The following is a 26,706-nucleotide window of genomic DNA, read 5'->3' as shown; positions in this document are numbered from 1 at the left end:
GTGCAGCTGAAAATCTAGGTGAAAAGTTTGTAATAAAATAATAAAAAAGAAGTTTCCTTTCTCAGGTGATCCAATGTGCCTTTTCAGCCAATAGCCAGATTTTTTCTGTTGTCAGACAGAGGACAAAATTTTGTGTAACAAAAATTGCATTAAAATAGTTATGGTTCTGTAAGGGATGCAGGCTACTTTCTTACCCCCCCATTTCCTCAAAAAGGAGCTATTAGAACTTTATTGTTAGAGGCCTTGATGAATATGCTTTAATTTCTTGCTAACTTCCTCATAGTTCTACAGTACTTTTTTACCTATATTTCGATTTACAATCTTGGCTTTTTTAATGCTTGCCTGATTGAAAAAGGTTTGTGTTTTTAGGTCTGCATGCTGCAAAAATGGATGCAAGCTGTCAGCATTGTTTTTCATGGATCTGATTTTGTAGGATCAGACTCTCTTATTTAATTTCCTTATACCTTGTCACAAAGTAAATAGTTGGACAGAGCAGATCCAAAGTAGATGTGACAGTCTAGGTGGTGAGAAGGATGTACAGAGTTTGAGGGACTAATTGCAAGCAATAAAAGACGATAAGGAAAAACTTTTATTAGAAAGTGCCTGTATTCTTCAGGGTGTTTTAATAATCTGTGTTGTTGTAGAACTCTGAGCTAATATCAAACTGATAAACACCCTTTTTTGCTCAGTGGCACAGAGTGTGCCATCTAGCACGCTGTGCTGACTTGGTGGAAGTTAGAGGCGCCTTAGCTGAGAATAAGATTTCTTTGGTGTATATAACTGTCACTCTAACCTGTGCTCTTTGGACAGTAATAACAGTGCATCCAGGAATGATATTTCAAGTGTTAATTATTTTTGGAATCTAAAATGGATTAGGGTAAGTACTTAATTCTCTGAGTTGATTCTTATGCTTAACAGAAGCCTGCCATTTTTTATGTCCTTTGCAATAATTCTTCCTTTTATTGTCTATTATCTATGAGTTACATGTCTGCTTAGTAATCTGCAAATCTAGAGGTAATGTCAACATAAATTTTAGGTATTCTGTATCTTAGTTTTTTTGAATATTACAAATAAGAGTGAGTGCCCCTGGGAAGCAGATTCTTAACAAGGATGTAATAATTTGCCAGATGAACTGAGATGAAGACAAAACAAATTATTAGTTTAGTTTCTTGTTATATCTTTTTTTGTAACCCTGATTTTAGGCTGAGTATAGAGTTCCCAAATTGCTTGGAGGACAGTAATTTTGATAGTTGTTGGGTGAATCCTGCTGGATATTTCCAGTTTAGAAGTTTGAGCACTTTCTTAGGTGCGGTACTGTACTGTACAATGTGAATAAAAAGAACTGTCATTTTAACAGACAAGGTTGGAACGAATTCTTTGGAAGGACAGATGGAAAACATATTTTGAATGTACAGGAACCGTATATACATTATTCGTTGTAATTGGAGGACTGAAACACTAAAAATATGATTTTACAAGAAGACATAGTATTTTTTTAACTTGTTCGTCAGTACAAATGCATTTGGGAATCTGATAATTGTAATACAAGTCATAACAGATGCTGGGAAACTTTATTTTCATGTTATTGCAGTTGACTAAGACTTTCTTTTCATTTTGAAATGAACTCTTGCTCTGATTGTAAGGCCCACGGGGATACATTTTTAGAGCAAACCCTTTACATTTATTCTTTTTGTGTGTTTGATTATAATGACTATTGAAAGTCTTTAGCATTTGAAAGTATTGAGGTTAGTCTGTGTGAATTCTGGACTTGTAGGTTAAAATGAAGCCCAAGATCTGTTTCAATTCTCATGATTTCTCCTGCTTAACATTTTTTACTGCAAGCTGTTGACTGCAGGAGATGTTTGCTTTCATCTGTGTGACCTTTGCCTCATTGTTTATGCCTGTGAGCTGTCCGAATGTATAATGTGATTTTAGAAGCATGTTTTAATTGTAGTAATTATAAATTATTTGGAAGTGCCTCTTAGCTTCTCATTTTAAGACTTTACCCTTGCTGCTTATGTAGTTTGAATCAATCCTGCTATGGAGGCATTAGAGGGGAAGTCTTTTAATACCATCTGTGTTTGGCCTGTTGCAATGTATATTTATGTGCTGGTGTCTCTAAGTGATCAGAAAGCAATCAGAATAAAGGCAGTAATTATTAAAAAACATAACCAGACTCTCTGGTCATGGAAATGTTGCTGGAATCCATTGTGATTCAGCAAGTTAAAATAATAAGCTGCTAGTGAGACACTTGTCCAGATTCCCAGAACTTTATCGCGGATGTTACTGTATTGAGTTATAAGGCATCAAGCCATTATCCTGCTACCCCTTAAGCACCTACGAATGCAGTGTCAGCTTCTGTAAGAAATAAACCATGAAAAATTGGCCATGAGAGGGAAGTTCTTTCTAAACAATACATACTTGAAGGCAACCATTCATATGTCTTTCAATATAAAGTAAAAAATAATTTACTGCTGATTTGATTGGTACTTGTCTGAATACAAGAAGTATCGTACTCAAAGATTTTAGGATTAGTTAGGATTTCTCATTTTCTGATGATGCTAGATGACTTCAAACACTAATGGGTAGCAGTCAGTTGTTAATATTTTAAGCAATGTTTGTCATGTTTATCAGTCTCTTCTCAGTATAATGGCCAAAGAAAGCAATGATTTGCCTAACAAATAGCAGAAATTTTGAAAGAACTGAAATTTCTTCAAGATAGCTGAATTCTGACGTGTTTCTAATTAGGAGACTAATTAAATGTATTTGTGCAAGAATGATTTAATTTCTTTGTTTTTATTACGTTGAAATTATAGCGAATATTGCAGAGCAAAATAGTTGGCTCCAAAATGATTCGTAAAGGTCTTGGATTATAGGTGTTCAACAGGGGATTGAGCTTTTTGGACCAATTTCTTTTGGTTATCTCAAATGAAGACCACAGGTTTACTGATACAGCTTCCCTGAGTAAACTTGGTTGGACTTGACCCCTTTTATGCATCAGTGCGCCCTGCAATAGAATAAATCTCATAAATCTATAACTTAATTCTAGTGTTCAACTATATAATTAGGGCTTCTGGTTTTTGTTTTAAACCAATATTTACCACTAAAAGCCTGCTGAAGAAAAGCAGACTTTCTGTACTGGTAAATATTTGTTTATACTGAAAAACCTCCAAACATTTTTCTTGCCACTTGTGGCCTCAACACCTCTGGGCAGCTGCTGGTGCCACACCTTGTCAATGTCACTCTGCAAGCGGGAGGCAGCCTGAATACTTGGAAATAAAAAACTTAATTAAAAATACATGCAGGTTGCTGTAATACCCAATGTGCTGGAGCACTCACCTGGCTTCCAGGTGGCATGGCTGGACTCCTTCCAGTCCTCTGTGCCTGTGGGGCAAAGCTTACATGGAGGATGAAGAACTTTTGTTCCAGCACATCCTAGTGTGCAACCTGAAGTCTTTGGCAACTACATGTAGTGTTACTATTCTGCACCTCTCTGAATGTATTTGCCAATGGTTGTGGTGCTGTTCTTTTGGCATTGCATGGTGCTTGGAAATCTAGTTCTGGAGTGAAATAAGCTCACAGGATATTGGCACTGTGCCTCATATATGTGTTTCCTCTCTTTTGGTATGATGTGATTTGATGTAGGTGTGACTTCATGGAGCAGAAGAAAAACAGTAAAAAGGAAATAATCTCCAGGGCTTTGTAGTCCTTGTAGTCTCCATTTAGATATTCAAATTGTGTCATTTGGACAGCATCTCTTTAGAAGGCACAGCCTTAATCAGAATTCTGGTTTATCAGTTTTGGGGATAGACTTCTAGACCTTTGTAGTTTGTAGGGCAGAATTAGGACTTCATTCACTTTGGCCATGCCAGTGAAACCTGTGGTTAAAACTCTTGGTGAATACTGTTGTAGCCTCCCTTTCACTGGGGAGGCTGTCAGGCACATGTGATTCTGTTACCGACAGCTTAGCCAGTCTTCTTCTCTGTGATCCTTTCTCATATTATATGGTAGCGGGACACAAATGGTTTTGAAGCACCACGTGCCTCTCCTAAAATACATTAGATAAATACTTTCTTGCCATTTGATGGTAGTAGGTCATAAATAGAGAAAACAGAGGAAAAGGGGTACAATAAACAGTGTAGCAGCATTCATGATGTACTGTATGGAACAAGATTGTTTTGGAAGTGTTGTAAAATCGGCTGGTGAGACTAAGATGAAGCAGGTTTCCTGTGACCCAGCACCACTGTGCCAAGGTGACATGTTGAAGATCAGGAAGGCAAGACTGGATGTAATTATTTTCCTTTCTTCCCCTCATGTATCTATTTATTCATTGTTGTCTGCATAGCTCTTGGCTGTATCAGGCTGGCTGATACACTGCCCCAGATGCTGCAGGACCAGTCACAGCTGGCCTGTGGTGGCTTTCATGTATTTCACATCAGTATTGTCACTTTGTGCCCCATCACAGGAAGGTACCTTACTGTCCTACATCCTGAGGGGTCCTTTAAGGCTCATTGTTGCTGTGACTTAATTTCTTGGCAGGTTACAAACAGATTAATCCCACTCAGAACTCAGAACACAAGAGATGTTGTGGATTGTACTTTGTCTCTTTCTTTGTGCTCCAGGTAATCGTTTCCTTTTGTGGATTTGTTACGCAGTTGTCTACTCTTACGTGTGGTGGTGTCTTTCTGGAGAGTTTCTCATCTGTTTCTTAGTGTTTAATTGAACTTTTATTGACGGGGTGTACTGTCTTCAGAAACTGGAGGCATAAAGGGTCGGGGGAAGAACAGCACCTGCAGAAAGTGTGTCTTGTTGGAGAAGAGTGCAGTAATTTTCAGTTTCCAGTGCAGGTTTCCTGACAGAATTGCTTCAAGGAGACAGAAGAAACTCTGGCTAGGCATAGCTGCACTTCCCTCAGCCTATTTAAGATTTATAAAAGTAGACTTCTCCCCTGTTGTTAGCCAGCACAGGACACATTTTTTGTTCAGTGGTGGTTCCACAAGTTGTTCACCAGATTCGATGTCATCTGGGTCTGTTTGCCTTGTCACTGGATAAGCTTCTGCTCTGTGTGCAGCTTCACACAGTGGTGTCAGAGCCTTTGGGGCTGTGCTGGGCTTGAGGATGCAGACTTGAAGTTAGCAGAGGGCTGCTCTCAGTTGACGTGGGAGCAAAGGGAGGATGTCTGGGTTAGAGCTTGGCAGGAACAGTCCATCTGTCAGCTTCACTTACAGTCATCCTTATCAAATAAGACTGCAGCTTCTGTTTCCCTGTATGCTTATTTTCCTTTCCTGTGGTGTGTTGCTCAGCATTGCTGCTCACTTAGGACAGTCTTTGTCATTCATCTTCCATCCTGCAAACTTAAGGTTTAGTGTATGAACTTCAATACATTTTGACAAGGGTGACTTTCAATATGTTCACGGACTGAGCAACTGTTCTAACCTGTGATTGTTAGAACAGTGTTACCCAATATGAAAGACCCCAAATATTTAGCTGTGTGGATAACTAGGAAAACTTCCTCTTGGTAGAAATGTGATAGACACTGGGTAATAGGAGGCCATCTCTACTTAAAAAAGACTTTAGGACCTTGAGATCTTTGAATGTGCACGTACAAAAATAGTAAGAAATGAATCATTAACTTCTTTGTGTTGCAATGAGATTGACTCCCATCTCATCCTTCTTCTTCATCTCCCTAATGAACCCTAAACATGAAGAGGATATACAGGCATGTCTGTCACTTTGGTCTTGCTCCCCAGACTCAGTAAATATTTTTGTAGAACGGAGCAATTGTGGCCTGGGTTGTTTCTGATTAACCATTGCAATGTGCTGGGAAATATATTTGTAGCTTTTTGATCTTACATTTCTCTTTTGATTGTTTTCTCATCCATTCTGACTTTCCCACCTGGTTGTACTTATTTAATATTTTAAAAAGGATTTCAGACCTACTGAACAGCCTCATTCATGCTAATGGTGTGCAGATAGAGGTGTGAGGACAACCATTTGGTTTTTCGTGACACTTGAGGAAAGTTGGGCTCTTCTTTGGAAGGTACCTTGGGATGTAAAATGTAGCCTGTTAAAATAAAACCTCTGCCTTCTGGTTTTGCTTACAGATCTTCACTGAAGTATGAAGGAGGTCTAGCTTTTATCTGGAAAAATATTTTCAGTGTTGACTTGCTGGAGAATCTGTTGTTTTCCTTTCTACTTCTCATTTTATGAAATGATTCATGACCATTATAGCCTCAGAAATACCAAATGAAAGCCACAGTTCTTTTGTCTATGGTCTTAATCATTTTCATCCTCTTTTTCAAGCTTCTCTCTCTCTCATGTTTTGCTGGAGGACATCAGAATATCCAGTGATGTTCAGCTGAGGTTTCAAACTAAAATTCGTTTCCTTTCAGGAACATTATTTTCCTGTCTCTTTTCTTCTTTGTTTTTCCCACTAATATTCCATCTTTTTCTCTTCCCTGTGTACAGAATAAATTAGTGTCTGCTAGGGACGAGTTGAACTAAAACAGTGGGATCTGTATCATTGGGGTTTTCCTGTTTCCTTATGATAGATGTGCAGGTAACTGGCCTTTTGAAAATATAGAGTCACTGTCCCAGCAAGGAGAGAGACAGGCTAGAATAGCGTGTAGTGAAGGGAGGAGGAGAAATACTGATAACTTACCTAGAATAAATCTTCAGTAGCCTAAGGGAGAGCACTTAATACACAAATTAATAGCATTGCTTAACACCTGAGGGCATTCTCTGACAGTATTGATGCAAGTGTCAGGTATAGGAGACTGCCTAGAGTATTGGGTGTCCTCCACAGTGGGGATGGTGGGTGACACCAGCACAGCCTGCAGCCTCCTGGGAAGCCTCAACGAGGGGCTGGCTGGCCTTGGGCTTGTCTGGCCAGTGTGCCCCACACCAGCCCTTGTGTTGCTGCTTAGCTTGGGCACGGGCTGGCAGAAATCCTGAGTTCCCTGTGTGCTTTCCTTTGGGAAACTGTTAGAGGTTTGCCTCCTCAATAACCATTAGTGGGTACATGGTGAAGTGTGGGAAGTAGACCTGGAGGTGTGAAATGATCTCTCCCTGTTCCCGTTGCAAATGACATCTGGACAGCTAAGCATTGCCTTAGCCCACAGTTACATCCATTTCCCATGGCACGTTGTTTAGTGCTGCCAAATAGGAAAGAGTTCTTGTCCTCTGAATATATCTTTTTAGTTTGGTTGGGGTTTTTTGTGTTTGTTTTAAGAAAATACCTGATGGATCCTTCCTGTTTACCCGCTGCACTTGTCTGGCCTGGCAGATAGTTCCTTGTGGTGACATACTTGTACTTTACATGTCTTATACAGCCATGTAGATGGGTTTTGAGCTGGACCCATTGACATTCTCAAGTGGAACAATGAAAGGAATACATGCCAGAAATGCGTCTGTCCCTGGCTATGAATGAGAACAATGCCTGGCTGTCAGGTTAGATGAGCGTGTCCCTGCAAAAAACAGGGTTGGATTTTTAGAGCAAGTGTGGAAGAATTCTCTTAATGTCAAATGCTCTTGTTGGATTGCTGTATTTAGCTGTCACAGTGTGATGGAGGTTAGGGTTAGAAAAGTGTTCAGTGCTGCTGCAGGAAACTTGCATGTCATTTTGAACTCTTGACTTGCACGTAGGCCAGAGCCAAAGATACCCGTAGAGCTGCTCAGCGTGTTATTTTTTTAGTTGAACTGAGCCAGGATTCTGGGACAGCAGTATCCTTACTGTCAGAGTGAGAAATAGTTATCATATTAGGCTCTCTGCATGGCACAGGCTTGCTTATTGCAGTGTAAAAATGAGTTCATCAGGTGCAATCCTTTGTATGTAAAAAATACATTTTGCTTAAAAGTGCCTGCTTATTCTTTATAGTATAATAGAAACTAAATTTTGTGTTTTTTCCAGAGTTTAGCATAGTTTTGTAGGTTTTCCTTTTATACGATTGAAATAAATAGTTTCAAGGGTTCTCTTAATGATCTTCACTGAATGGTTAAAAGGGGCACAGTGATAAAAACATCCCATGTTTATAATATTTAGCTAAACAACAGAAAACAAACCCCTGTTTAAACTATTTGAGATACCTGGAAATGAGCCTTATGCATGCTAAATGCAGACCTGTGTCTGTGTTTTTGGCTCTGTCCAATGCACAGTTAAGTTTTTCAGTCTGTGGGTGTATTTGCTGAGAGTGGTGAGTTCAGAGCACAGCCAGGCTTCTTCCTTGGGCCTTGATGCTCAGTGCTGTGTCAGGGTTGCTGCCTGTCATGTGCTGTAGCTGTTACTGCTGCATCCCACTAGGAACCAGACCTTCCCTTCCCAGTTCCGCTTTGCTCACTGCTCCTTGGAGGAGGGGGTAGGTGCCAGCGCAGTTAAAGGAGCTGCTTTAGATACTGACCTCTAATTTATGCATACTTGGCTTCTGTCATTTAAGTGAGGAGGGATCTTGGAAGGCCATGTCGTCCAACCTCTACTCCAGAGCATGGTGAACTTAAATCAGGCTGCTCATGGCTGTGTCCACTAAAGTTTGGATTCTCTCCAGTGGTGGAAGTTCTTGATTCTGTGGGAAAGCTGAGTAAAACTCCAGTGGAGTCAGCAGAGCAGAGCCACTCTGTGCCTTTAGTATTTACTCGGAGACACTGAGAGGTTTAGGTAGGTACATAAAGCTGGTTTACAGCAAAAGGTATCAATCTGATTTTGTCTCTCTTGAAACCTACTAGTAAAAGCTATTCATCTTCACATTCTGGAGCCTTAACTACTATTTCTTATTACATTGGTTGGACTCAGACAAGCACATTTTTAAGACCAGCCTCCTGTTTGTCATTCTTTTTAAGTCCCCAGTGCAAGTGTGGAAGCATCACTCCAATTTTATGTGGAAATGATCAGTAAATAGTTCTGAGTACAGTTTTAGCAGCTACCAGAGTTACCCACGTAAGAAGAAAAATAGGCAAAGGCTTCTCTAAAAATAACCATTGGCTGATGATATTGCTTTAAATTGTATTTTTCTGCCAGAAAACTGGGTCCCTACATTATGTTAAACATATGCTAACCACTGCAGCCAAATAGTTAATAGAAGCTTTTCATGAAACATTCTCTTGCAAGGAGGAATCCCTGTGTATTTTCCTAGGGAGAGGAAAATTGAGTTGAGGGAGCAATGAGAACCCCTTCCCAGTATCCCTGCATCTCAGCTCAGCTCTAAATGATGATCAGCTGTTTCTCTTGCTCTCTCAGCTGTTCTCTGCCCACTCTGTCTGGTCTCTGTCTAATTTATTTGAGACCCGTGCTTTGGGTTTGATTCAGCGCGGATTACGCCAGCGTTGGCCGGTGCATGGCAGTGCTGCTGACAAAATTTCTGCCTGAAGCCTCGCTCACAGCAGTGCCAGAAACTCTTCCTCCCATGGGAGTTGCTGATGGGCAATGCTTTCTTCCGGAGAGGGCTGCAATTTCCTCGAGGGGTCACAGGCAGGGCAGAGCGGAGATGTGCAGAATTCGCCCTCCCCCCCGGGTGGCTGCAGCACGGGGCTCCGGCCGTGCCTCTGCCGGGACCCCGAGGGGACAGTCCCAACGCCGGAGGTGTCCCTTCCATTCCCGGGCTGGCTGTTCGCTGCTGCCGGCTTCACACAGGGCTTTTGAACAGCTCCCTCACTTCCCTGGCTGTCGCGTACCCTCGCTGCCTGGTTATAGCTGATAAGAAGACTCTGCCAAGCTTAGCGTGATTTGGTTCTTGTTATTTTACCTCCGTGTGGCCGCTCCGCCAATCCACCCGCAGTGCCTGGGTGATGGCTGCAGGTCGGGGGAGCCGGGCAGCCACGCGTCCCTGCTGAGGCAGAGCTCTGGAAGCACGGGAGGGACAGACCCAGTCGGTCCTTTCCGTGGGTGACATCAGTATTGCCCCGTGGAGAAAGGGGACATTTTATTTGAGCGTGTGTGACAGCCGGAGGCTGTGCTGCATCCCCGCGCTGGCCGGGGCAGGACCGCGCGCGTCCATCTCAAGGAGCCTGTGCTGCGGTTCTGCCCGGCCTCATTCCCCGCACGCTGGGAAAGGACAGACAAGGCTTTACTTCGTAATGAGGTGTAGGGCCCCTGTGGCTGTTTCTGAAGAAGAATATCTTCTAGTTAGGTGCACGCAGGTGCTGTCAATATCTATGCAAGCCTATCACTCTCAAGTGTTAGTTATCAGAATTTCCAGATGAACTTTTTTCTCTCTGCTGTTCCAAGATTTTTCTAGTTGATGACTCATGTCTAATGCCTTTTGATAATTCAACTCACTTTACTACTGAATTTCTACTTGTGTGTCATTAATCAAAGACCTAATATCTTGTTTACTTTGGACATCTTTGATGAAACTCTGGGCATCAGCCATCCAGTCTCTCAGCACCATACCATTACAGAAATCCTTTTATGCTTTAGAAGTTCATTAAGTGACTCTAAAATAAAATGAAAGACTTGTCTTTTTTTTTTTTTTTTCTAATTGCAGTGGTAACAGCTTTGTTCTGAGAGTTTCTCTTCCTTCTCTGGGCTTTGGAGTGAAAGGAAGGTGCTGTAGGTGCTTTGAGGGTGTATAGACATGCTTTTGCTTATTTTTTTATTACAAATCAGATTTTATAACTGAATTCTGTTTGTAGTGCTGTTCAGGAAAACAGTTTTATGAGAATATAAAACACTTTATTCATAGCTTATAATATCAGCAGGAAAATACGCTCTATTTAACACAAAGTGGGTAACTGTTTAAAGTAAGTACAATGATAGAGCCTTTACAATTTGATTGATAGTTTCCATGATTTTACATGAGGCAAATTATTTATTATTGCCTCAAATACTTTATTTATTTATGGAGATTTATTGCTATAGTGTCTGATCACCTCATAAATACCAATGAATTTAAAACGAATTATTTTCAAAGTCACTTTTCAAATACGCGCAATTTAAGAACACTCCCTCTGTCTCAAAGAAGTAGCATTCAGACTTTAGTATGGGTTTCTTTTATAAGCTAGACAGCAACTTTGTGACGAAAAAGTGTTCCACTGGAAAATGCCCTTGTCAGGCTCAAACCGTTCCATGGAAGTACAGTTTGATGACTTTTTTCTTTTTTCAAAGCTAAGCATGCTGCATCAGAGTTGGAGCCTCCTGGGTGTATGGCTTAGCCTACCCTGTGGACAGCTTCAAGGCTCTCAGGGTCTCTGACTTCATGGTTGCTGGCACATACAGGTTTTCCAGAGTCCCATTTTGGAAAAAGATTTTTAAAACCAGGTTTCTCTGTGACACAGAAATCTGCTCCTGACTCTTAACGTGGACCAGATGGTTCCTAAAGCCACGTACTTGCTGAGACTGAAGTTTGACAGAGTACATAAACATTGCTTTATGATCAGCCTTCTACAGATCCTCACCAACTGGAGTCGGAAATGGGTGGTTTATGCCTGTAGGTTGTAACAGGTAGCAATAAACCCATTCTATCTGTCTTAATAAGTTCCATTATTTCTTCTGAGTGGAGAAGGTGAAAAACAATCTCACTTGTCTGCTTGCCAGTCTTACTTGGCAGATGATTGTGGAGCAACATTTGGCATTGATGAACAGGGAACTCTAGGAAAAGTTACATGGTTATAGCCCTGCGGGGAAGTAGCTGACATTACTAAAACTGAATGCACTGGAATTAAATGAATAAGACTTTGAGTCTGTAACATCAGTTGCAGGAAGGGAAAAGGACCCTCCAACAAGTCCAGTTGTGTTGCTCACATTCACCTCAGTTACCACTTTGTAATTACCCAGAACCAGTTGGTAATGGTAGTGCTTGCTTTAATTTAGAGTAGTTTCTGGCCGTAGTTGGAAAGAATAGGTGTCACTGAAATTGGTGTAATCAGAATATTTGAAATTGCATTAGTAATGCATATCCCTAAATAAATACAGTATGTAACTTCTGTTAGTTAGAAAACGTGCATAAAGAAGTGTTTGCATGTATTGAGATTGTTTGTCCTAAGTTGCCATACCATATGAAGTAACTGTTGTTTACTTAGACATTGCAATACTAGGAATGAAGAACTTTCTGAAAGACCAAGGACAAAATAGTAATAGGAAACCTTTCCTGAAACAGTAAACATTTAAATCTGTCTCTAATCCGTATACAATATTTTAATAAAGCAGTTCCTAGGAACTCACAATATTTATAGAGGTTGTAACATTTTCCTCTGCTAAGATTATTAAGCATAAAACAAAAGAAGGAACATGTTCTCATTTTTGAAGCTGTTCTTACTAGCTTTATTTGCATGGATAGATGCATTAAATAAATATTAAATAAATAAATAGGACAAGATTAAAAAAAATCTATTATCTGTGAGGGACATAGAATCATTTCAACTTCCCTATTTTTACCAATAAAATAATGATAGGAATAGTGTCATGTCCTGTCAGCTTTCATTGTAAACTCTAGTAATAAAGTTATTTGGCAGGGTAAATGTGGATGAGAGGAATGGGTTGGAAAGAAAAATTCCTGTGGATACATCATTTAGGGAGGGCAGTAGGCCCCTCATACTCATTTCATAGGACCGTGTCACTACATATACCCCCACCCTTGATTAGTTTTGGTAGTAAGGAATTTTTCCTAATGAAGAATTAACATATTTTGGCTCATTTATTTGGCTGATGTTCTTGTTGGCACATTTCACTCATACATACGTAGTTTTGTTCATGGACAAAACAGGGAATAGTAATAGTGCTTTAGAGTAAAGAAGAGAAAGCAACAGGAAGCTTAAAAATTACCACTCAAAGAGCACTAGATTTAATTTGTGCTTATTAATGATGCTGGATGGGATCCCTCATTTTGTATTTAAGTGTGAGTTTTGCTCAAAAAACCTGTGTGTTTACTTCTTCAGATATGGAGTGATGTGAGACAAGGTTTGCCCATTCTGTTCCTGTTGTTAAGATGCTACCAATTTGATTTTGTGCTTGTAGTGTGATCTTTAATTTGTATAAGTGTATGTTACCTGAAAACCCCAACAAATACAGGCTGAAAACATACAGCACTTCTAAATGTAATTATTGAAATGTGTATTGCAGTGATTTACTTTTTCTGTTTTATACCTCTACTTTTAAAACTTATTTCTGAGTAAAAATAAGAATTCATCCTTTTTTTTTTTTCCCCCAGACCAAATGTGTGTGGATCACGTTACAATGCCTACTGCTGCCCTGGATGGAAAACTTTACCTGGTGGAAACCAATGCATAGTCCGTAAGTTAATCTAGTTACACGTTTATCTTTGTCCTTCTATGTTTCAGGATGTTTTTAATTGTATACCAGAACAGAAATGTGTTTCTATATGTTTTCAATAGCAGCTGTACATGATTTCTTTACCATTTAAAATATATACAAAGCTAATATATGGAGTTTCTTGGGCTGCAACACAGCGATGTGATACCAGTATTTAACAAAAGATTAATCTCATCCACATGTTCTGTTTAAGTCTGTGGTAAAGGGTTCCAAGGGGTGTGCGAACTCTTGGGAGTGAGTGGAATATGTTAATCTGTTTAAGTTAATGGAAGGAGGCAACAGCATCAGGCCAGCAAGTACATTTTATCCGCTTCTTTGGACCATATCCCTGAAATACATACAGAGGGGTATAAATACATGCATACACTGTAGTGCTATGTATGCATATTCATATGTAGTACAACAGCACACTAGAAATAACTCCTAAAGGCACTTGGCCCGAGGCTGATAAGACTCTTTCCAGAGATCCTGCAGCAGCATGCTGTCAGATGGGAATTACTGCTCTTGCATGTGTGTGGTGCAGAAATAAAGGAAGCATTGTACTGCTGCCTCAGTGCCATCCTTCCTCCAAGGGTAGTCTGGTAAAATGGACAAGAGTTTCACTTTTCCAAGGAAATCTCCCCATATCTAGTGTAGCCTGTGGCATGTTCCCAGACCTTTTCATAGCAGATGGTGAAGGTCTGGGTCTTAACTGCCCCCTATAAAGATGCAGATAAACAGGAAGAACTGTTTTGGGATCTGTTGTACGCAGTTCAATGAGTTTGTGGGTGTTTATGTTATGGTACTGGATTTTCTATCAGGTGGTTTTTTATGTGTTTGAGGTTTTTGGGACATATTTTAAAGGCATTTATGTTTTCTTAATAGCAATCTGCAGACATTCCTGTGGGGATGGATTTTGCTCTAGACCAAACATGTGCACATGCCCAAATGGTCAGATAGCCCCCTCCTGTGGTTCAAAATCAAGTAAGTATTTCTTCCGTGTCTCTGATATTGCTCTTTTTATTCTGTGAAGCTACTAAGGTATGTAAAATGGTTTGCTAGTCAGTATTTAAGACAAATAACTTCTGAGTCACCAGACGTACTTTTACCACAGGAAGGGAAGTGTAGCTTCCTATGATGAAACCGAAGAATGACTCAGAGACTGGCTATTGGAGACACTCTTTTTTTTCATTTGCCACTTTGTAACACTAATTCCAGTCTTCCTTGCTTTCTGGAAAATGCCTTATCTCTGTTCACTGATAGACATGCACATGTATACAGCAAAAAAGTTGTAATGATAAGAGAGATGACTCTTGACAATTGGCTGACCTTGACATGCTTTGTAATTTTCTTCAGCTTTCAAGGGTTATAAAGCAGACACTATGCATGCTGTATGTTAATACCTAGGCCTACAAGCATTAGAGCATTTCCTTGCCAGGCTTGGTACATATCTTCTGAATCTAATACTCCTGACTTCCTTCAGGTGACACTTTCGTAGGTAGTAGAGGTACAGAGTTGCACAACGTTTTTAAGTGGAACAGCTGTTCATCAGAAAAACAAAGGTGCTTTGGAAATGAAATTTTTCAAAGAGATGACTTTTCCTAAAAATGTTTGTATTTCAGGTTTTCAAGGAAGGTTCTCCAGAGCCAGGGAAGAATAAGTAAAATTAAATACATTAAATGAACAGATAACTCAATGGCTAAATATGAGTTGAGTGTTTGATATAAAGTAGGATTTTGCACAGTTCATACCTGAGATGCCAACTGTAAAGTACTCTCTATTCTCATTTGAACATGGTGCTTGTCTCTTAGAATGTAGAAGATGTCAATTTTTTATGAAATGTGAAGTTTCTGGAAGGAATTTTGAGGGAGACTGGTTCCCACAAATGCCTATAAGTATTTGAACAACATATTGACAGAAGTCAGTGGGGGATGCACTCCGCTGAGGTCTGTAATATTATGCACAGTGGTCATCCTTTTAGTTCTGAGTGTCTTTTGAGACTCAGTGTGTGGTCTGCTTTGCTTCTGTATTTTTTACCTTGCCTTTTTTTTTTGCTGTCCTGGTTGATAAGAATTTCCCCACATAACTGACCGTTTCAGTTTGTGGCTTTAGCATCCTTTTTATGCAATAACAGTGGAAAAACATTAACAACTGCAGAATGTAATGGAATGGCATGTACTAAAATGGTAAATATTGTTCTTTGCAGTTCAACCCATCTCATGCTCCTGTGATGTCTGTTAGGGAGAGGACAGCATGAGGAAGATCTGGAGCTATGGAGTTCCCAGAGAGTGCTGGAGGGAGGGAAGGGTGCAAAATGCTGCACAAATATTGTGGTGATATGTTCCTGCCTGGGTTTGGAGCTACTGTTTTATCAGGTGCTTATGCCTTAGTCTTGTTAGCCAGTAAAGGAAGGTGTGACCTTCTCCCAGGTACCCTTCAGGGCACAGAAGGAGAGATATATCCCTGTATCTGTTACATGTTTTGGCACCTTTGTAAAAGGCAGGAACAAGTGGGCCTTAGTATTACCTCATTTTTTTCTTTGGCCACACTGAAGTCTTTTATGAGTCAAGACTTAAAAGAAAAATAGAGTATGAGTAAAGTTTCAGTTCTTCTTGTGGCTCTTTTTCTGAAATATTCTACCATTGATCTCCGTGGTTTTAGCCTTCATTGGAGTAGCACAGATAAATGGGTGCAGGGCTTTACTACAGTGTTTAATCAAGCAGCTTCTAAAGCCTATATGACTTAGCTAATTTGGTTGTTGACCATTACTTCTCCTAAGTATGAATTTGCTTAATCTATGCTGACATTATTTTCCTCACATTGCTGCATAGGTTTGCCTACTTTTAAGTGTTGATTCTCTGTATACAGTATAAGTATTAACACTTTACAGATAGACTTAGCAGTTGGCTTAAAATATATATGGTTTATATTGTGTTCAGTTTCTCCAGTAAGATACATTTTGTGTATGTGTTTACATCCCCTTTATTTATTAAAACATACTCATTCTCAAAGCAAAAGCATCTTTTAAGTTGTAGGGAGAAGAGACTCCACTGCTTCTGTGCACTCTTGGGTAATATTTTTTATGATTTAGCACATCATTAGTACTTACAGAACATACTTTATGTAAGTCATTTGCTCTGTTGGCACTGTAGACAAAACCCATGAATATGTATTTACACAATAGACCACAATGACTTAGATCTGCAATTAGAAAACAAAGTAAACATAAAAAATACTGTTGGACATCAAATGGTTACTGTCTACTACCTTTGGTAACAGTCAATGTTTTGACAGAATATGCATTCATGAAACCTTGTTTTAATTATATGTTCTAAAAAATAAGAAAAAAATCTAATTAAAATAATTTAAAAATTGAATGTAAATGATACGTCTTTGTCACATGCAAAATAAAAATAGCAAATATGAGTGAAAATGCCATGATTTCTCAGAATTAAGTGTATAGCTTCTGATGTATGAGATGTGTCTAAGGTATCCTTTGGATATTTTTATGTGCGTATTTAGTACTCAATCAGTAGTGGGCATGGGTTTTACAGCAGAAAAATGCTGTATGGGTTTTGTAGTCCATAGACAGAAACTGAATTGACAGTGACTTTTATACTCTGGTTGTCTGTCAAAATAAAATATTTAATGCAGATTGGAAAGCATGTGGATTTGAGAGCAAAACAAAGCCTCCAAGTTTGATTCTTTTGCAGGTCAGTTGCTGGGACTTTTCTGGTTAAGAGTCAGCTTTAGGAATCTGATTTGTGGTTGAAAAGATCAACCGGTGGTTTTCTCAGCAGCGATTTTAGTGACATCAGTAAACTTGCTGGCCGAGTAGTGGTTATTTCTGTGTAATTAGTGAATTTTTGGGTGTGCTTACAGCAGGCTTGGAGATAAGAGTGCCAAGTGTGGAGGCCTCCGTGCCGCTGGCTCTGTTGTGTGGGTGCTCTGACGCTGCAGGTGCACCTGTGTGGAGATGTGTGACACTCTGTGCTGTGGGAGATGTCCTGCACTCTGTGCTCTGCCAGCTCTGGTGGCAGCGGCTTCACTGCTGTCCCCACAGCACCAGGGCTGTGGCTGCTGTGGCTGTGTCTGTTGGTGCTGCAACCTGGCCCTTCTTTGTGCTCCATTCGTGCTCTGTGATCCTGCCACATGTTAGAGCTGCTGCTCTGTCCCTGTGGGAGGGGGGGCAAATGAGGAGGAGGGTGTCAGGCTGCCCCCAGGGTTAGGGGTCAGGTCTGTCTCTGAGCTCAGCCCCTGGTTTTGCTTCTGTAGTCAGAATGGTTTGGGCTGGCTGAAACAGGGAAGGCGTTTGCCGATGGGGCTGTCCCTGAAGGAACGGAGCTGTGACAGAGGCAGTGGGAGCTGTGGTGGGTGCTCGGGGTGAGAGCTGTGGAGACAAGTGTCCGTGTCCAGAGCGGGGCTGCTCTGCTCCTCTGCCAGCAGTGTCAGAGGCACAGCCAAGGACTGAGCTCCTCCTCAGAGACTTCCCGCCTGGAGTCTTCCTCAGTGTCTGCCGGTGGTGTGGGGCTGAGCCTGGGCCTTGGCTCCGTGCCCTGGGACCTCACTCGTTGGGTGCTATGGGAGGTGTCTGCTCAATGGCAGTAAAACCTGGAGCTCAGCCTTATGTTCTGCTACTGTCAGAGGTGGTGTAAGGTTTTGAATTTCGAATGTTCCCAGAGTTTTTGAGGGTACTGCAGGTTTTGTCTGTGCCGTGTGCAGGGCCGCAGGGCAGCAGGCCCATGTCCCGCCTCGGCGCTAGCTGCCATCTCTCTCCTGACTCAGTCACTTGACAGAGAAAGCACGCTGAGCATCTGGGATGCGATGAGGCCGTCATTCCTTGTTTACAGCTCCTGGCAGGCAAAGCCCTGCGTCATGCACGGCCGGGGCTGGGAGCATTTCCTCGGCAGTGGCACAGAGGCAGAGCCGGCCTCTCCTGCGGTGCCCGCTGGCTGCCCTGCTGCGCCCTCGGCCTGAGGTGCTGGGCCAGCAGCTCCGCTGGTTTTCCCACCTGAGGACTGCAGACCCTCACACCTCACGTTTCTTAGTTTGGGATTGCAGAGGAGACGGCACCTGTGCTACCTTCTGTCTGCGTGGTGAGCTCCTGCACGTTTCGTGAGCAGTTGTGGTGGTGCTCTGGGTGTGATGAAGTCTTTACTCAGTGTTTCTGGGTATTTATTTAAGAAGTCAGGAGCTCTTACGCTTAAGAGGGCAGCACTTTGATAAAAAACATGACTGTCGCCCACACGCGAAGCCCGTGTGGCTATGTATGGTCTTGCTGGCTCTTTTGCAGGTTTAGAAAGTTGTGTTCCTGCAGTTATTCCTGTTTTGACTTCAGACATTTCCAGTGCAGACCATTTACAGATTGGATGTGAAAAAGAACAACAATTGATTGAAAGCAACCATTTATTAATGTTAACATTTCCTGTGCGTGCCAAGATAAGACAAAGCTCTATGCATTGATTTACCAGCCTTATGGTAATTCCTGTGCTTTTTTTTTGAATCTCTGTCTGTGTGATATCTTGGAACAGGTTGTTTCATTTACCGGAATATCTCCACTGACAATAATGGAATTGTTGATATAGCTGAGAAAAGAGAACCTGGACCTGCATTAATATGCTAGTTTTCAAAAATGCATTTTTAAAATCATCATCTGAGCTCCAGACAGCCTTTGAATGTGTTTCTGTAAACTTTTGGAAGGATAATATTACAGAATAGTCTGTATGACTTTGGAAGTAATCTTTTCAACATTCCCGCAAAAGAGGGCAGAAAATAAGTAATTAGTTTACTGACTGTATGTCTTTGATTCTCTTGCCTGGTAATAGGGGAAAAAGCTCACTGACTTAAAGGGCTCATTTAAGTAAAGATGACTGGGTGTCCCAGCAGTCTCCCAGAATTATTTTAGTTTAAAATGGAGGAAGAAATATTTTACCTTGGAAAAGTTCTTTTAAGAAGGAGTAAGACAAGTTATGGAAACTTTGTGTGTGTATCCCAGAATGAGGAAATATACTTTATTTATACATGAACAAATAATATGAAAATCATCATTTAAGCTACTGTTAACCTTTTTATCTCAAATGTAGTTCAAACTACTTAAATGGCTTTGGTCTTCATGTGGGAATGGAAATTAGCTCTTGGCATAGCTTGCTCTAATTGAAATCAGTTTGTGGTTTTAAAGTTCCTTCCCTGCTTGACAGATGATATCATTTCCTATGCTTTTTGTAATCCCCTCTGTTTTTCTAAGATTGTATAAAGCTGAGTTGAACTACACATTTTAAAGTAACTATACACCTTTTTCTGACCTACTTAGGACACTGTCCAAAAATCTTCACCAGATACTCACTCTGTATTTGCAGACAATTTTACTTCTTATTGAGGAATGTTAGTACATTTTTGTTGCTTGATGTACTGAAGTACATCCAAAGCAGAACAAAGATGTATAATAACTATTAGACACATAAGAAATGTAATACACAGTTTTTGCTTTTATAATTGAAGAATTAAGATAACTAGTGTTTTAAATGCTAGATTGCTTTAACTTCTTTTTCCAGTTGTATGTTTTACTTTGGTTTTGTGGATTCATATTGTTATAGAAGGCAGTACAGTTAAAATTATTACTTCTGCTTGAAAATAAAAAAAAAAATCTATTCACATACTTCTGAACTGTTAAAATCCAAATGATGCCTGAGGGTTTAGTGTGAGATGAAAAAGTCAGTGTTTGGCATGGCACCTGTTAGCTGCAGGCTCTGACGGGACATGCAATTTCCATTTTTCAGTCCTGAGCAGTTCAGACAGCATGGTGTGGGTATCCAGTACTCCATCACAATCTACTGAAATGCTGATCAGACTGTAATCCTATCTGGGGAGGAGCCTTTCATGTGGTTCCTGTTAAGAGGAAAACCATTTCCCAGCTGCTTACTGGAGTGCAGGCCCCAGTTCACAGCTGTGTTGGACAGCAGGACCTGTAAGAACTTCACTTTTTTGGGAGATCTGCCCACTTCTCCATGCCTGATGAAGAGCCTGACATACTTTTAGTTGCTCCCAACATCTAGTTAAGAAATCTATTTGCTCCTATTACTAGAAAAATGCAGCAGAGATATTATGCTTTACTGGCATGGGGCTTAAGCTGCCTGTTAACCATTATAAGTGGTGGAACTGCAGCTGAGGAGAGTGTGCTGCTGCTCCCCTGTCTCTGCCCTTGGCAGGGGAAGGTTGTTGGCTCTGGGGAAGTGCTGTCTGTGAGCTCTGCAGCTCCCAAGCAAACTCTACTGGAGGGGTGAGCCCACAGTCGGCATACAGAAAAAGATCACTCTGTTATTTCTCCTTTTTATGCAAGAAGTCCTGCCTGGCCAGGTCAGCTTCTGGTGTTGCATGTGTTGGCAGAACAGGGGTGTCTTCAGGAACTTCCTTATATGCTTCCCTTTAATACTTCCCTCCCCCCCTTCCCAGATGATAAGACTCCCTTTCTAATGGTGCTGTCTGCTAGAAGTTTAGTACTTTTCCCTTATTGAAGGCTTTTTCTCATAATTGCAAACTAGGAAAGAAATGTTGAGGATTTATGCTCATATGAAATGCCTTTGACTTCATTTGAATGAGAGAGTGCATCAAATCTTTGCACCATGTCCTATATTCCTTAGGAACTGTATACTGTGTTCTGTAGTGCCATTCTAAGTATCTGTCCTAAAATGTGCATTCTTGACTTCTAATACTTCTTGGTTCACAGAATCAATCCCTGAAAAAAAATAGTCCTTTAGCAAACAGTAAAGTGTTTCTGACTGGTTCCATTTAACTGAGGAAAATCTCTTTTCCTTTCAAGTCCAACACTGTAACATCCGGTGCATGAATGGAGGTAGCTGCAGTGATGACCATTGCCTCTGTCAGAAGGGTTATACAGGAACACACTGTGGACAGCGTAAGTACACTCCTAGGAATGTACATACTGTGAAGTGATTCTGTGATATGTGGAGTGGACACCCTTTAGCACTAAATTTCAGATGCTGTTGAGCTGGTTTTTGATCAGGTATAGTGCAATTTTACAGAAAAACACGTGACTTTGAAATGAATGCTGAGTGAATTCTTACTGATCAAGATTATTAAAATAAGCATCATGTGACTTCATAACAATTGGATATAACTTGATCCTGTAGTTCTCACACTACTGTAATTCCCACTGACCTCCAGGACTTTTCACCCACTAGAGCAATGGGTCATAGGTGTAAATTTTACATGGGATTCAGTTTCCATTTTATAGATAAAATGAAGATTTTTAATACAAAGTCTTGTTTTCATTTCAGGGTTTGCATCAGACTTAGCTAGTATGCTCTAGAAATTTTGACGCTGTCTTATTAGAGTTGATCGACAGACTTTTTTATTTGCTCAGTGAGTCCTTAGCCAAAAGCATTCCTGGATCTGCTGCTTGAAATCTCTCCCAAACTGACTCTGGTGCTCTCTTGTTCTTCTTGGCTGGAATGCTGTGAAGTAACTCAAATAAAGATGTAGACACTGCTTTTAACCAAGGCTGTCATGTTGCTATCTAGTGAGCTATTGGTCTGACACAGAAAATGTGTTTAGCTCATTTAATGAAAACCTTTTGTGCTCTGTCAAAATCAATGGCACACTTTACATGAACTTCAGTGGGACTAGGAATTTACCCTAATAATCTGGAGGAGGATCACATGGTGAAAGGATTAAGAATTTATTTCTGCCTTCACTGTGAAATACCAAGTGGATAAAAGAGGATAAATGGAAATCTTCTATCTACTGAAGTAAATGTGAAGTGAAACAAAGAATAACATTATTCAATGGGCATCAATTTGTGTTTAAAATCTCCTTTTTCATGTGCATGTTGTATTTTCTGATTATTTTTGAGAGCAACTGCTTTTGGAGTTCATTATAAAAAAATTGAGCTCTGAAGCCAGTGACGACATCATACAGGGGAAGAGTATCTTGAATTAACATGGAATAGATATTGATTACATTTTGCTATCCTAATTAATAGCAATTAATCAGCAAACAGCCTTTTAATACTGGATTATTATAGGAGGAACAAATACATTTTTGAAGATTTAGAGATGAAATATTCCTCTGCATCTTCTTTGTGCAGTCTCTATCAGTGTTACCCCAAGGGAATTTGTTGCAAGTTTGAAAGAGATGGTATTTTGAAGTTACAGGATTGTCTAGCTATCCCAAAGAGAAAGGCTCTAAGAGGTCAGAAAAGCTGTGGTGGTTCCTGTATTTGTGTTACGCTCCCTTGAAAAGATGAGTTCATGGTACTAATGAGGCCAGGAAGTAGTAAAAGGTCATTAAGTAGATTCTAGGAAAAGAGTTCGGTGTGCTGTCATGTTTACCATTTTTACCAGTTTGCCTAAGTTGGTCAAGTATGACCTTCATGCCTTTCTGCAAATAGCTCAATAAAGATTACTTTTGCCTTCCCTTTGGTACAGCTGTCTGTGAAAATGGATGTCTGAATGGAGGGAGATGTGTAGCTCCGAACCGATGCGCTTGCACGTATGGCTTCACTGGACCCCAGTGTGAGAGAGGTATGTGCCCTAAATCAGCGGGAATAATAACGTTCCAACACCTCTGACAGTAGGGTTGTTGGGCTATTACCTATTGTATTCTATAGCTGAATTGGTTGTGTTTGTTTTTGGTGGTCTCAAGAAGGAAAATAAATTTTAAGTAGCATTTTTAGAAGTATGTGAACTTCATAAGGATAGAGGCCAGGATGAAACACAGATGGAACTGTTTACTTTTTTGTGATGAAACCCTTCCAGTGGAAGAGGTGGCAAATGAAAGCTTTTGTGTGCTTTTGCTCAAACTTCTAAGTCATCAAAAAAGATCTTCGAATCTGATAGACATGATAAGTAGCATCTTGCCTCTGTCTTTATGTTTTCTTTTGCAGAGTTTATTCAATTTTTTTCCTTTTTGCACAGATTTATTGTTTCAATTTTAGCTTTTTAGTTGCATATCCATAGTGATAGTCTTCAAGTGAAAACACAGCTATACCAACTGCCTTATATGGTATGTGGATTTTTTTCAGGGTTATTAAACCAATTTAATGTTTCATTTGTGAGCAGTGTAGTGGACAATATTTAGGTATAATACTGTTGAGTTTTATAAAAAGACAAATAAAATACTTTCATTTGTCTGAGCAGTTGGTCTGTGTAGTTGGAAATTCATGCATGCTACTCATAAAATAGGTTGTGTTACATATCTGTGAAGCTGGGACAGAATAGACATCAATAATCTAATTTTGGGCTTCCATGCAGAGGATGTAGATTTCATTAGCACATGAAATTTCTGTCAATGAGCGTGTCAGATGATCTCTGCTATCAGTGCTGCTCCTGGAAGAGTAATGGTTGGCTTTTTTATGTGGGCAGCATAGGTGGGTGATACAGAACAACAACTCTGAGGGGACCAAAGCTTTTTGTTCTGTGCTAAAACAGATGGTAGGATGAAGCAGGTATTTCCTGCACTCCCTACAGTAGATAAAATTGGTGTGTTGGCACTGTGTGAAGTCTTGCCAGTTGTCCACTCAGATGTTATAAAAGTAGTTCAAACCAGTGGCAAATTTTTTCCAAAGATTGAAAAGTAGCTCTGTTCTGAATCATGGGATCTCACTGCTGGAGGAGGAGTAAGAGGAATGGGAAATTAGGTTAAAATTCCTCAGTTTGAAGAGAATAAATGCTTATAGGTGAGAATATGCTGAATATTGCTGCAAGGACTTGGAATTTCAAGCAATTACTGCTTGTTCTTCATGGGTGAAGTTTTTGAGCCTTCAGTCTGGTGAGGAGGTGTAAAGTGTAAGTTCAGAAGAAGATTGTTCAGTGCTACTTCTGTGTTGCCTGATCCGAGACCAGTTTGACTCCACATCATTAGGGTGAGTTTCTAGGCAGAATCCTGGTAACAGCTTCAGTCCTGTCCCTCAGGGCTCCTTCCTGGGGGTGGGTGGAGTGAGAAACTGGTGGCACAGAGCCATTTGAGCCAAGTCAAGCTGTCCTGAAATTACATGCATGCTGTTGAGCACAACTGAGGTGGAAATCTGTAACTTACATGCTTTGTCCATAGGCAGTTTTTTACTTAAAACGTGTTTGATTTTACAGTTATCAATAAAAGAGAAAATGGACATGAATGAGCTGTAGTATTCCTGGTTAATGCTCGCTTGCTATGTTGAGGCCAAATGATTGTCATATCTTCCCAGAAAACCTCTGAAATTTGGCTGCTTTCACAGATTTCCTGCAGCCTCTCTACCTAGCTGAGCTAATATGTTCCCCTCCTCTAAAAAGGGTGTGGTGGTTTTTGGTCTCAGAATCGCATTATGCCATGAGAAAAGCTTTTTCTGAAGATAACTTTTCAAGTATAAACTAATCTTGGTCTTAGAATAACTTGCCTTGTTCAGCACATGCACCTGTGTGGTCACTGGGGAGTTGTCTGGCTGCATATGATTTGACACAGCTGTCAGCTAAGTAAGAGGTCCGTATGTTGAATCTAGCTTTGGAAAGTTCTGTGGATTTGACACTCCCTGGTGGGCTTCTGATGTACATGTGAATGGATTGTAGCCAGTAAATTGACAAGATTCATGCCTCGTAGAGTAAAATCGTGTGTTTATTAGAAAGAAAAGAAAGAGGGGAGGAAGCAAAACAACAAAACCAAAGCATCTCTGTGCATGGAAGCAGGGGGGAAAGGAAAATACTCAAGAGAAACAGTCTCTTAAACTATGCCATTTCTGGGGGAAGCAGGAAAAGCAGATTCTTTTGAAAACACCATTTCTGGATATAAACATAATGTGAAGTGATACAGTTTTGTGGCATACACATTCTCCATCTGTTTGGCTGTGGTTTGACTTCTAGGTTATGCCATCCCACAAACTAACAGTTTTGGAAGTAATTTACTGCTGTGTATCACCCAGTGCTTTTCTCTACAAACATCAACTAACAGTAACAATCAAAGAGTGTTTGTGGCACATATGTCACACACCAAAGAATGTTCCAGCCTTTGCCACATACGTCGTAACTTAGAACTGACTTGAATAAAACAATGTCAAGGCAACCAAACACGTGGGGTTATTCTAATAATCCGATAGGGAAAACACTTAAAATGTTGCAGGTGGTTGGAACAAAATTAGATCCAGTTTCTTAGATACAGAGACAAGATGTGTAGTTCTGTGTCTACTGTTTTAAGTAGTTTTTCCATATATTACCTCAGTAAATGCTGACCATGTGATTGTTAATGAAGATCTACAAGACTTCTGTGTAGGTCAGTAGCATCAAGTACATGCACAATGAAGGGCTTTAGACTCACTGCTTTCACAGTGCAGCAAACTCCATCAAATTTGTGGCATGAGTATTTCTATGTATTTATTCAGTCATTCTTCGAGAGGGTTGCAGCTGGCCTTGGACAGTTTTGGCACACAAATTGCTTTTTTGTATGTCTTAGAAGTGTTAATCTTTGTGTAAAGCACTACAGACATGCGCACAAGGAATTTTGAGATTCACTTTTATCACTGGAGTTCCTCTTCATGTTCTGGGAGTGCGTACCATGTCACTGGTGAGACAGGCTTCACCAGAGCTGGATCGACAACTTTATCATGCTGCAAGTGGTGCACAGGTATCATTAACTCCTAAGCTATTGTGTGTGGTGTTTGGCTCCTTTCCAGAGTGGGAGAAGCTGCCTGGACATAGTGTCAAGTGTATGCAGCTGTATCATAAAACAACAGACCTGGCCTTTCTGTGGAATAATGTTCGAAAAGGTAGACTTGACATAAACTCAGCAGTAAAAGTGTAGCAGAGTTGGGAATGCTTCCTACAGCCATTTAAGACATTTAAAATACACAGCCCAGGAAGGAAAATATTTCAAAGACATTGTCTCAGTTAGAAGTTGAACTTCAGGGATTTCTTTTAGGAAGGTGCTGAGTTCTCTGGTGGTGGTCCAGTGATGGGCTTTGACATGCCTTTAAATTCAAACCCGAGATGTCAATATGCCTAGAATTATGCAAGTGCTTAAGGGCCTTGCTGGCTTTTGGCCCGAGCTTTCAGAGTTAAGATCTGAGAGATGCACTCAGCTTTTAGCTTATCCGTAGTCATATTATTGATGAAAAGAAATCACAGATAGCAGAAAATGAAGATGTGGGCAAAGCAAAATTCCTCCCACTGGTTCAAAACTGGATGCCATCTTTATGCCATTTGAATGTTAATGCTGAATAACTTGAGTGAGTTACACATTCTGCAGTTTCTTTTAGAGTTGCTGAAGAGACTGAAAGCAGAGACTTAGCTTATGTTCCCCTGAGGATGATTCAGAACATCGGCAGCTCTTTCTATTGTCTGTAAAAGAGCCTAGGGGATTTAGCTGGCTATGGGAGATGCCCACGTTTGGGTCATGTGAAAACATCCCTGTATCCTGCACTTTATGAAAGTCTAGAGGAAAAATTGATGTTAGGAGCTCAGGGAGATCAAGCAGCCCTATCAGATTTG

At 40.5% G+C, this 26,706-nt stretch overlaps 1 protein-coding gene across 3 annotated transcripts in view; it reads left to right on the top strand.

The window, feature by feature from the left end:
- The window catches only part of FBN1 (fibrillin 1), a 145,147-nt gene that overhangs the window by 1,503 nt on the left and 116,938 nt on the right, over positions 1-26,706 (top strand). For all 3 annotated transcript variants that reach the window (XM_048317491.1, XM_048317490.1, XM_048317492.1), the window contains 4 exons: positions 13,137-13,219; positions 14,123-14,221; positions 21,054-21,149; positions 22,681-22,776. In XM_048317491.1, coding sequence (XP_048173448.1) covers positions 13,137-13,219; positions 14,123-14,221; positions 21,054-21,149; positions 22,681-22,776 — 374 coding nt within the window. The remainder of the gene's footprint in view (positions 1-13,136; positions 13,220-14,122; positions 14,222-21,053; positions 21,150-22,680; positions 22,777-26,706) is intronic.

This window comes from Corvus hawaiiensis, chromosome 13, assembly GCF_020740725.1.
Source record: "Corvus hawaiiensis isolate bCorHaw1 chromosome 13, bCorHaw1.pri.cur, whole genome shotgun sequence".
Taxonomy (NCBI): domain Eukaryota; kingdom Metazoa; phylum Chordata; class Aves; order Passeriformes; family Corvidae; genus Corvus; species Corvus hawaiiensis.
Note: the sequence above shows the minus strand (reverse complement) of the source record. Positions and strands in the feature narration are given on the sequence as shown.